Genomic DNA, 12,712 nt, shown 5'->3' with positions numbered 1-12,712 from the left:
ATCAGTCTTTCAAAGTTTCACCTTCAACCAGTTCAAGTCGTGGAATTCATAGGGGCTCTTCTAGATACAGTCAATCATCTCACACTCTTATCACAAAACAGAATTCTCACCTTGAGATGGCATGTCAGACAGGTCCTTTCTTACCCCTCTCCCTCAGCAAATCTGATTCCCAAAGCCGTAGAGTCGATGGCTGCTGCAATTACCTTGATACCTACTGCTCATCTTCATTTACAAATCCTCCAATGGACTCTGGCAGTACAATGGTCCTTTCTTTGCCAGCCCTTGCAACATCCTATAAAACTGTCTCAGGTTTGCAAGGACTACCTACTGTGGTGGATTCAGACTGAGATTTTGCCTGCCATTCAGGGTGGGGGTGGCATTTCTTGGGACAGAACTGTTAAAGGCATGTGGTCCCCAGAAGAGACCAAATTGCATATAAATGTCTTGTATATGAGAATAGTCCTTTTAGCATTGCAGGTCTTTCAGAACTCTATTCCTGTAGGGACAATTGCTATCCAGATGGACAATATGTCAGTAGTTTGGTACATCAACAAACAAGGGGTAGCTGATCTTAGCCCCTTTGCCATGAAGCAATGAGTTTGGCAGTGGGTAATCTCCTCCAACCACTTTCTTGTAGTTTATAGGTTGGTACTAGGCTATCGGCCCTAAGACCTGTACAAGCCTAACCATAACAATTACCTGGCTATCTCTTCTCACACTATTTACTTCCCTGGACCCTTGTCTAGTAGGGCGACTGATGTGATCCCCGGGGTGAATTTCCTTTCTCCCATCCAATTGTCAAGGTTCCTTTTGAAGAGGGCCAAAGAGGTGCTCTGCTTGACATGTATGGGGAGTCTATTCCAGAGTCTGGAGAGTCTCTGGGTCAGGAACCTATCCCTCTGGCATGCTTTGTTTATTGTGATGACAAGATTTAGATCCCTGGAGCGTGTGGCTCTGAGGGATTGGGATTTCTTTAAGTGTAGCATGTTCAGCAGCTCTGGGTTTGACATGGCCTTGTATGTTAAGCAGAGATCGCCTCTGAGTAGATGATATGTGACAGAGTATAGCTGGTGTTTTTTAAGGCAGTCAGCGTAGGGCAGCTGCTTTAGGCCTATGATTCTTTTAGTGAGGTATTTCTACGGTTTTTCCAGTTGTTACAGATGTCTTGAGAGGTACATACCAAACGGGGCATTGTATTCTATAATGGGTCTAATGAGGGATGAGTACAGTGGGACAATGACCTCCGTTTTCTGGATGAAAAGCCCTTAGTGATGAGGTGTGCCACACAGAAGGATTTCCTGACTGTTGTGGCGATGTGGTTATCAAAGGTGAGACCACTGTCCACCTGTGTCCCTAAGTCTCTTATCACACTTTCAGTGTTTAGTGTACTGCCACCTGTGTGGTAATTCATGGGTACATGTTTTTTCCCAAAGAGGATAACTATACATTTCTTGGCGTTGAGCTTGAGCCCATAGCTCTGGCACCAAGCATCTGTTTCTGTAAGGCCCATTTGTAGAGTATCCACATCATTTGGGGATTCAATAATGGCTCCCAGTTTGCAGTCATCTGCAAACTTTGTTAGCCAGAGTCTCTTAGTGTTGGCCTGTATTTCAGAGAAGTAGATGCCAAACAACAGCAGTCCCAGGACTGAACCCTGAGGTACTCCACTTGTCACTTGTCTGGAGCTGGATTTGGAGTCTGCTACTTTTGCAGTGTGGGTTCTGTCAGTAAGCAAGTTGGCAACCCATCGAGTGACATAGGGATTTAATGCCCAGCTTAGTAAGTCTGTCTATGATTCCAGAGTGGGGGATGGTGTCAAAGGCCTTGGCGAGGTCCAGATGGGCTGTTTGGACCTCCTTACCCTCGTCCATGGCTCTGGAGACTGATTCAAAGAAGTCAGGTTCATGAGACAAGATCGGCCCTTCACAAACTCAAAAGTGGGTGGGGTCCAGTGTTTGAAGGTTGACAATGTCTTTGTTTATAAGTTATATGATAATACGTTTCATGGCCTTGCAGATCAGGCTCGTCAGACTGATGGGGCGGTAGTTCCCGGGATCCAAGGTGGATCCCCCCTTGTGGAATGGGATAACTGTAGCTGTGTGCCACTCAGCGGTCATGAAGCCTGAGGTGAGGCTATGATTAAAAATGACACTTACGTGAGGTGCCAGTTCATTTTGTAGTTCATGTAGTACACAGCCCGGGATGTCATCTGGTCCCATGGATGCTGTATTCTTAGCTTTGGAGAGTGCGTTTTTACCTGTGTGGCCGTTATTACTGGAATTTGGCAATCTTCCAGTATTGAGATAGGCCGTTTAGGGGGTGAGAGGGGGGTGAAGTTGGCACTGAATTGATCTGCCAGGATATTGGCAATATCCTTGGGATTAGTATATCTAATGCCATTCTGTTGTAGCTCAGAGCAGATCTGAGCATTGCCATTTAGATTCTTGACATAGTTATAGAGTTCCTTATGGTTGTCTTTGGAATCTTTGGCAATTTTATTTTCAGAACTAACTTTGGAGGATTTTATGAGGGATCTCAGCTTCTTACTGAGGCTGGTAAGGGAGTTTTTTGCATCCTGGGATTTTCCTCTTTTCTGCAATAGATGTTCTTCGTGTTTCACTGTTGCAGTCATTACATTTGGATTATCTGCTTGCAGGTAGCCCTCAGTCGGCCTGATTAACAAAGTCTTGGGTCCTGCGTCGGTTGCTGTCCCTTTTTAAATGACGTCAGGTCGTCAGGGGTATAAAACATGCAGCCGACGCCATTACATCCGTCTTTCTTGCTGTGCGGTGCCCGAAGCAGAAGCAGTTTGCAAGTGCCGGTCGGCCGACTCCTGAAATGTTCATTTTCGAGTTTCAGAACCGAAGTCTTCAACTAAAGCTAAGTACCCTGTTGGGGAAACTTTTTCTTGCTCCTTACCGATGTCAGTAAAAGTTAATAATTGCATTACTTGTGGAAAGCAAATACCTCATAAAGATTTTCATTCATACTATATTCCTTGCCTAGGCCCTGACCATGACGTGCCTTGCTGTTGGATTTGGGCTTTATTTAATCAGCGCACTATCCGTCGTCTGTATATTTTCGCCTCTAAATATTTCGGTTCTCAGTTTAATTATTCAGAAATGTCGTCGGTTAGCCATCCAACTACCGGGATTCTGAAAAAATGCAAAGATAAAGACAGAGACAGGCTGCCGAGGTCCAAAACTGCTGATGATGCTTCTCCTAAGCCAGTTGCCAATTCACCGGTACTCAGTGAGGCACTTTCGCAGCCCCTGATACCTGCTGCTTCTGATTCGCAGGCTTCTACTGAGACCCATTCGTATGCCGCGAGATGCTTCAACTATGGAACCCGCGGATGTCTCTACCTTGGATGGGTTCGGAACCGCTGTGCAGGCACTGGCTTCTGAAAGTGTATTCAGGCCTACGTACTTGCATATTAAATTGACGCATCCTTCATTACTTAGGCCTAAATCTCGACCCATGTCTAAAAAACCGACGTCCAGGCCTCTATGCCTAAAAAACAAATGATAAGAATGGCTGAAGATCTAATACCTCTAATCAAGGGTAGCCAACAACACCCCCCCCCCCTTCTAAGAGGCCTGGGACTGAAGTTGATTATGAATCTTCTGATCAGGATTCTGTTTTTTTTTTTCTGATTCTTCTGATGATCTGGTTTTACCCTTAGCAACTTATGAAGATTCTGATGCAGAGGACACTATTCCGTCTGTTTCCCCTCCTGAGGATTTTTCTTTTGAGGAAAACTTACATACTCTAAGGGAGCATTTCCACTGGGAAAGCCAGGATTTTTCTGATTCAAAAAAGAGGCTTAGGGATTTCCTTCTCCTACCTCAGCATAGGCATTTAGCTATTCCTCCTGTACTAGACATTGTTGATGCTTTTTCGGAATCTAGTTTGGCCCCTGATTCCCTGCCTCCTGCTCCCAGAAAACTTGACAGTCCCTGAGTCCCACAAGTTCCTTTTCAAAAATCCTATTGCAGTTCCAGAGACTATTTCACAAGGGCCCAAGGGCATTAAGGCTTCTACTGCTAAAAATCCTACCCCTTCTGATAGAGACTCCAGGGCATTGGATAGATGGGGTAAGAAGGTTTACACTTCTGCAACCTTGGCCATTAGGGCTTTAAACTTCCAGTTTCATACGTTAAAGTATCAGCAACATGTTATTGGACTGCTTAAACAGAAAATGATGTTGATTCCTGACTGTGTGGAAAATAAAGAATTACAGGATTTAATGCATTCTGCCGAACAAGTTAGAAAACATACTTTGCAATATGGTTTTGATTCATTAGAGGCCTCTTGCAGGGCTGCTGTTACTGGGTCTGTGCTCAGAAGGCATCCTTGGCTTAAGGAGCAATCTTTGCCTGATCATGTTAAAGCTAAATTGTTGGATGCTCCTTTAAATCAGGACCTCCTGTTTGGCAACAAGGCTGAGGAAGTTCTTAAAAAGATGGAAGATAAAGCTAAAACTATGCAAACTGTTAAAGATTTTTTACAAGTTCATCCTCCTAGATTTAGTAGGCACTGGCCTTCTATGAATTGGTCCTTTCCAGCCCTTTCCAGGTCTTCTCAAGCCAAACCCAGACACAGCAAAAACCCCAGGTTTCAGTCCCAGGGGACTCGCAGAATTAAGCAGTGGGGGGCCTCCACTTCCAAGTCTGGGAATAATAAGACTCCCTCCTGTGGTAAACTGTCTCAATGACTTTCTTTTTAAAATTTCCAAGCACTTATCAACTGACTGCCCCTTTGGGGGGAAAGATCACTCTTCATGCAAAGAATTGGGAACTCATTACCCAGGACAAATAGGTTTTAAATATAGTGTTCCAGGGATACAGATTTTACTTCCACATGTTGCCAACACCAAGTGGGTGGCCAGACCTACCCCCAAATCAGTGGGCAGAGGCCCAAAAACAAGTACTTTCTCTCTTAAGAATGGGGGCTATTCAGCTGGTACCAGAAGAGGAAAAGGGACAAGGTTTCTACTCGAGACTTTTCCTGGTACCCAGAAAAGACAATTCATGGCATCCTATCCTATCCTACCTGTCTACTCTAAACACCTTTTTGGAGATTCCAAAATTCAAGATGCTGACTCTTCACCAATTACTTCCTATGCTAGGCAAAGATGCCTGGTTGGCAACACTAGATTTAAAAGACGCATACCTGCACATCCCAATCAGGGAATCTTGCAGAAGATACCTAAGCTTCAAAGCAGGCTACATGCACTGTCCGTTCTCTGCACTGCCCTTTGGCTTGTCTACTGCTCCCAGGGTATTCACAAAATGCCTAGCTCCAGTTATTGCATTTTGCAGGCAAAGAAATATTCAACTATATCCATACCTGGACGATTGTCTAATTCAGGCAGAAAGCCAGGACACACTTTTGAATCATCTGGCCTTTGTAAAAAGGGTTCTAACTTGTCTGGGGTACTCCATAAATGAAAAGAAATCACACCTGATACCCTGTCAGCAAATTATATTCCTGGGAGCAAGCTTGAATACAACTTCCCAGATGGCTTACCTCACGCCAGAAAAGCAAATTCATTTGACAACCTACTTCAAACAAGTGGCCACAAAAACCCTGCTGTCTGCAAGGCAAATACTACAAGCCTTGGGGTTCATGGCCTCCTGCATTCTTCTAATTCCATATGCAAGACTGCATATGAGGAAACTACAGTGGTATCTAAAAAGCCTATGGTGTCAACATTCTCAAGACCTAGAAACAACGATTCCTATCATACCTTGCCTACGCCTAGAGTTCCTTTGGTGGGCAGAGGCCTGCCACCAAAACAAGGGACTACCTTTCACACCGCCCACACCCTAACAGATGCATCAGACTATGCATGGGGGCTCACCTGGCAGGGAAGTGGATTCAGGGCAAATGGAACCCAAGTCAAATGCACCTGCATATCAATCAAAAAAAATTTTAGCTGTACAGAATGCTCTGACAGCCTTCAAGGACCACATTCTTCCAGGACAACTAATGGTAAAGACGGACAACACTACTGTTATGTGGTACATAAACAAGCAAGGGGGTACACATTCTTACCCCCTCTGCAGACTAGCCATGGCATTGTGGAACACAGCCTTAAGCTACCAAGTGCACCTTCAAGCTCACCCCCTGCCAGGAAAATTAAATACACTGGCAGATGGACTAAGCAGAAACCTCATGGACCCACACGAGTGGAAACTGGAACCAAGGATTTTCAACATGTTGACAAGCAAATGGGGGAGCCCATATATAGACCTGTTTGCCTCTCCCCAGAACTACCAATTGGACAGATTTTGCACAAGGACTCCCCACAAACAAGCCTGGAAAGTGAATGCTCTGTCATTCAGGTGGAAAAACCTATCAGTCTATGCCTTCCTCCATCTGCCTCTGCTCTCCAAAGTACTACTAAAAATCAAAGAGGACAAACCAAGGATGATTTTGATTGCTCCAGGCTGGCCGTGCCAACACTGGTACCCCCTCCTGTGCAGTGTGTCATGGTTATCTCCATGGCATCTGCCTCAGACTTCCTTCCCTGTTGTCTCAGCAGGAGAACCAGATTCTGCACCCTCAGCTTTTAACACTGAAACTTGCAGCCTGGCTAATTACTTAATCTCTCCTCTACCATCCCTCAGCGAACCTGTGATGGATATCATTTTAGAGGCAAGGAGGCCTAGTACTAGAAAATCTTATGCTGAAAAATGGAAAAGATTCTGTGCCTGGAACCAGTCTCAATGGATGAGTACAGCAGCGCCCAATTTACCTCAGATTTTACAATGCTTAACTAAGATGCTTCACAAGGGCCTGTCTTTTTCCTCCATTAAAATTCACGCCTCAGCCATTTCAGCTCATAACACAGAACCTCCCCTCTTCTCTCATCCACTGCTCAAGCAGTTCCTTAGAGGGGCCAAAAATTTAAGACCACCCAGGAGAGCTCCAACTCCAGCCTGGGACCTTTTCTTTGTATTGGAGAAACTCACCCTTCCTCCTTTTGAGCCAGCTGCTACTGCAGATTTAAAATTTCTTTCTTGGAAAACTGCTTTCCTTTTAGCAATCACTTCAGCTAGAAGGGTATCTGAATTACAGGCCCTTATGGCAGTGGAGCCTTTCAGCATCTTTCATGCGGACAGGGTGTCCCTCAGAACCAATCCATCCTTCATGCCCAAGGTGGTATCCAGTGTGGCTCTCAATAAGTCCATTCATTTGCCAACCTTCTTTCCCAATCCACAGAATAAAGGGGAATGGATACTGCATTCCTTAGATGTGCACAGACAACTTAGATTCTACTTGGACAGGACTAAACCTCAAAGGAAATCGGAACAGCTGCTAGTTGCATTTGCTGCATTGGCAGAGGGGAAGGCTATTTCAAAGCAAACCTTTTCTAAATGGATAAGCCATTGCATTCATTTCTGCTATAAGCACCATGGAAAACCTATCCCCCAGGGGATCAGACCTCACTCCACCAGGGCTACATCTACCTCTACAGTCTTTCTCAGAGGCATCCCTACCAGGGACATTCTAGAAGCTGCTACCTGGAGTTCTGTGCATACTTTCACCAAGCATTATCATTTGTCAATTTTCTCTAAATCCATAGCTGGCTTTGCCACTGCAGTCTTGCAGGGCCTTATAGCTGGCCCTTATGCTATCTAAATTCCTCCTCCCAACCATAGCTTTGGGAATCTACCCAATTGTAATGACTGCAACAGTGAAACATGAAGAACATAGAGCAGTTGTGTACACTTACCATAAATGTAGATGTTCGAGTGTATTCACTATTGCAGTCCTGGTTACCCTCCCTCCAGCCCCCTAACTTCCTTTGGCTATAACTCTACTTTCCTTTACTATGCTTAAAAGCCTTTTTGGTGTATTTGCTTTTTTGTTGGAGATGTCTCTGTGCTTTTATATTTAATTGTTTGCCATTAGGGGGGCACCTGACATCTGGGGCAAGAAAAACTGATGTAATGGCGTTGGCTGCATGTTTTATACCCCTGACAACCTGACGTTATGGAAGAAGTGACAGCAACCAATGCAGGACCCAAGACTTTGTTAATCAGGCCGACTGAGGGCTACCTGCTAGCAGATAACCCAAATGTAATGACTGCAACAATGAATACACTTGAACATCTACATTTATGGTAAGTGTACACAACTGTACTTTTCTTCCTTTTGTTGTAAAGTTTGTTTATGGCAGGGGACCACCAGATTGGCTTCCTTTTTTAGAGGAGAGAACATCTTGGCTCTATTTGGGATGGCACGATTCATGCATGAGTGGATGTGCTGGTACAGTGCCTTAGTGTAGGATTCAGCAGTCGAACTTTCACATACTGGGGAAATCCAACATTCTAGCAGACAAGCCTCACGAGTGTTCTCTCAGTCAGTCAGTAACAGATATGATCTTCCACAAATGGGGTCAACTTTACTGTGATCTATTGGCCTCTCCCCTCAACAACAAGTGCAGCAGATTCTTTGTTCCTGTGGGGGAATTAGGGAAGTCACAGTGAGAGATATTCTAGTCCATGTTTGGCCCTTTGGTCTTCTTTATGCTTATCCTTCCCTGCCTCTGATCCCCAAATTCCTTCAGAAAACACTCCAGCTGAAGAGCAAGGTAATCTTTATTGCCCTCTTTTGGCCTTGGCAAGTGTCGTTCTCCTTTCTGTGGTCTCATCTACTAGGTCCTCATTGGACACTGGTTCTCAATCCAGATCTTTTACATCCATCAGGGATGACTCATCTGGACATTGCAGGTCTCAGGTTGACCGCATGGTTTCTCCAATTCCAGTGATGGCTAGACATTCCAGGCTTTCCTCTCCTCTTTGCCAAATTTTATTTTCATCTCATAAGCCCTCTGCATGAAAGATTTTTAAAAGTAAATGGAAAAGATTTTCTTTTTGGGCTCAACAGAGAGTTGGATCCTTTCACTGATCCAATCCCTGCTGTTTCAGATTTTCTTGCCTCTATTTTTCAAGGTGGAATGAGTTTCTCCACCATCAAAGTTCAGCTGGCAGCTATCTTTAACTTCTGCATCGGAGATAATGCTTTCCCTCTAGCTTTACCTAAATTATGCAAGGCATTTATTAAGGTACCTTTTCACTTAGATCCCCGAAAAAGAATCCTACTCCACCTTGGGATCTTACTGTTGTATTACATAGTTTAGTATAGTCATCCTTTGAGACCTCAGCTACAGCAGACCTCAGATTTCTTTCTTAGAAAAGTCTTTCTTGTGGCTATAACTTCTGCAAGACAAGTCTCTTAATTCCAAGCGCTCTCTTCAAAACTGCCTTATTTGTCTTTCCATAAAGACAGGGTTATCATCTGTAGTAATCCTTCCTTGTAACCCAAAGTTGCCTCACAATCAAGCATCAGTCAAGTCATCAGCTTGCCAGTTTTCTTTCCTAAATTTGACAGTAAAGAAGAATACATGCTTCACGTTTTAAATATACATAGGCAACTTCATTTTTATTGCCATAGGACAAAAAAAAAATTAGAAAAACTAACCATTTGTTTTTTCCCTTTGCCAATAACAAATTGGGAAAACCAGTTTTAAAAACTACTATAGCCAAATGGATAACAGATTTTATTTCTTATGTTTACTCTTAGAGTTGACCTTGCCAAGACGAGCAAAAGCACATTTGACTAGGTCAATGGCTAAATCAGCTGCCTTTTGGGCCAGAGCTTCTATTGATGATATTTGTGCTGCTGCCACATGGTCTAATGCTCATACCTTTATTGCTCATTACAAATGGGATACCATCTCCAGAAACAGGGCTGCATTTGGTTCAGCGGTTCCCATTCATTGAGGATTAACTTAAAATGACAACATCAGATATGAAAGTTATGTACTCACCATAACTATGAATCTGTTGTCCTTTTTTATTTTTCCTCAACCCCCCCCCCCCCCTTCCCCTATCCATGTCTTTGTGAGTGATCTGGTGAAGATTTTTGTGAGGAACCACAGTTCCTGCTTGAGCCCCTGTTCTGTTACTATTTTACTTTTTCTTTAGTAATGTGATAATGTTATGTATTTCTAAGATATTATAAGAGCAGCAGACTTGATCTGAGGTATTGCGTGGAGAGGAGCATTATGGGTAAAGAGAGGAGCTAAAGAATTGGATCCTAGAATCTAGAGCAAAGTGGGCGAGTTGGATCCAAGACTCATTCGTTGAGGAGGAATGAAAATGGACAACACAGATTCATAGTTATGGTAAGTACATAACTTTTATTTTTCTTGCTTTTGACAATAGAGTTTCAAGTCTTGACTAGAAAAACCTTCATTAATGTACCTTTAACATGTTTTATGACGAGCAGTAATTAAGTTCAGAAGCTACCCAGTCATATAGCTAGGTGAATTAAAGCAAGCTAATGTAATTTAATGCAATGTGCATTAAAAAAAGATTAATCTTTGGAATGAACTGTGGCTTTATTTTGTCCGACACAGATTGTCAATGGTAGAAGAATGGTTGATGCAATCCAAAATAACCAGCTTGTCCAAAGTCTCCACCTCTCTGCTCTTGCAGTTGTTTGTTGAAAGTAGCATGTATATTTAATCAGCTTGTTGAGAGAGATGCAGGAATTGCCATAGTAGCCTTGTTGTAGTGCACAAGGCAGAATTACAAAGTGGGTGGTACGAACCAGTCAATCAGTAATCCTTGTCTGTGGCCCAACAGATGGCACTGTAATCTTTTAATCCAGGAATATCAAAACGTTTCAAGTCATGTCCCCCACACCAGTGTTTTGATTGATATTGTTCAGTGTTGACCCCACACACTGTGTTGAGAGGCACTGCATTACTGACTTGATGACTATAAGCTGAGATCCCGTCTACCCAAATTGAGAAGTTTGTGCAGATGTTAAGTCTCAGAACACTTACTGAAGTGCAAGTATGTTTTCCTGGTGTATTAGCTAGTTCCCCAAGTCAGAATATAGACCACTTCAAGTCTCCCTTAAAAAAAAACAAAACAAAAAAAAAAACGGTTGTATTCTTATTGGGATAGCACCACTAAATGTGAAATTGATGCATCAAAATTGCAACTCCTAGTGGTAGTTAACCTTAATTTCTTAAAAGGGCTGCATAATGATGGGAAGTAAGCGTGCAATGGTATAAATGTAACGAAACAAAACTCTGGCACATTTGTAAGATAGTCTTTGTGAATTTGGATTTTGAAGACATACAGCTGAGTAGAAGTATTATTCATCCATAAGGTATTAATTTCTAATCAGTGACCTTTCCCAACCTCTGTAAATTCAGTGGCTTAAGTTCACAGTAGTGTCTCTGTAGCTAGTTGATAACATTGTATTTGACTGCTGTTCAGGTCTATGGATTTTCAAAATAAGGGGCACTGTGGTGTAACACCCAAGTGTTGCAGCAACAGTTTGTTGATGAAAGAAATGCTGAGTACCTTAGCAGTACAGTCTCTAAAACTTGCAAGTTATTTCATAGTCTGAATCCATACTGGAGAATTGTGGTCTTTGCAAATTGTATCCCACTGGTTCACCATTACTTTGCAGTAAATAGTACATTCTGGAAGTTCTTAGTTTGTAGTAAAGTAATTTGAAACGTTTGTATGGTAATTTTCTTAATTTTTGTGTAGGAACTGAGTTGCTACTTGCCATGGTTAAATTCAGACTATTGTTTGAGAGGAGGAGTCAAATTAAGCCTATGACAAACCTTTTAAGAGGATATATCATTTGTTGTGCTTATTTCTCCACAATGCTGGCTTGTCCAATGAAAGATTGTGTGGGGTTAGCCCTTTCTCAGTGTGTTTGCATTAGTAGTTTAAGCACCACTTCTTAATCCCCCCACCGCCCACCCCCACTTTCTTACTTTACATAAAATCTTCCTTGACATGAACTACCCCTTTTCATCCTCATCAGAATCTGAGAATAGTAATATTTAGACCGACTTGAATGAGTTAATTCAACCATTCTAATGCTGCACACCTTAACTGAGTGGCTTGTTTAACTACTTCAGCGTTGTCTTGAAGCACTTGGGGGGGGGAAGCTATTTTGCATACAGTGGTTGAAATAAATGTTTGCTAACAAATTATCTTTTTGTTTCCATTGCATCAGTAAGATCCTTTCAAAACCATATTTATGCTGTGTATAGATTAAAGTGTGGCACTGTGATCTGTGGACTGAAAATGCTTGACTTGTTCATGAGCTGCCTTCCACCTGTAATTGAGCTTAAATTTGTGACATCTTCTGCTCTTTGAACACAGGTTGTGGAGAAGGCCTATCCAGAGGAACCAGTGGGCGTTGTGTGTCGTGTGGATGGCATTTACCAGGTGGTGGAATATAGTGAGATCAGTGCAGAAACTGCAAAGAAACAAAATCCAGATGGAAGCCTGACATTCAGTGCTGGCAATATCTGCAATCACTTCTTTACACGTGACTTTCTGCAGTCTGTAGTAGAGTAAGTAATACCACCTTTATCTTCCCTGCTTTGGAGTAATTTACCGTTCATCTGCTGGAAAAAGTACCTCAAGCTCCTTAAAGAAATGGGACGTGAGAAGTAGGAAAGCTAGAAGTGATACTGACAAAGCACTGGTGGCACAGATCATGACAGATGTTAAAAAGTGCTGTGTGGAAATGTTGATTGTTTTTTTTTTTATTTAATTTTCTGCAGCGGACTGTCTGCTGCTATCATGTCCCCCATGAGCTGAACTCAACATATATCCAGGGCTGGTGGGGAGATTGAGGATGCTAGTGCACCTTC

The 12,712-nt window shown here is 42.9% G+C and overlaps 1 protein-coding gene across 1 annotated transcript in view; it reads left to right on the top strand.

The window, feature by feature from the left end:
* The window catches only part of UAP1L1 (UDP-N-acetylglucosamine pyrophosphorylase 1 like 1), a 397,656-nt gene that overhangs the window by 246,828 nt on the left and 138,116 nt on the right, over positions 1-12,712 (top strand). Inside the window, exon 5 of the mRNA XM_044058150.1 lies at positions 12,216-12,409. Coding sequence (XP_043914085.1) covers positions 12,216-12,409 — 194 coding nt within the window. The remainder of the gene's footprint in view (positions 1-12,215; positions 12,410-12,712) is intronic.

The sequence above is a fragment of the Protopterus annectens genome, chromosome 16.part0, assembly GCF_019279795.1.
Source record: "Protopterus annectens isolate FY-2018-M chromosome 16.part0, PAN1.0, whole genome shotgun sequence".
Lineage (NCBI taxonomy): Eukaryota > Metazoa > Chordata > Ceratodontiformes > Protopteridae > Protopterus > Protopterus annectens.
The sequence above is the reverse complement of the archived record's forward strand: the minus strand, read 5'-3'. Positions and strand labels throughout refer to the sequence as shown.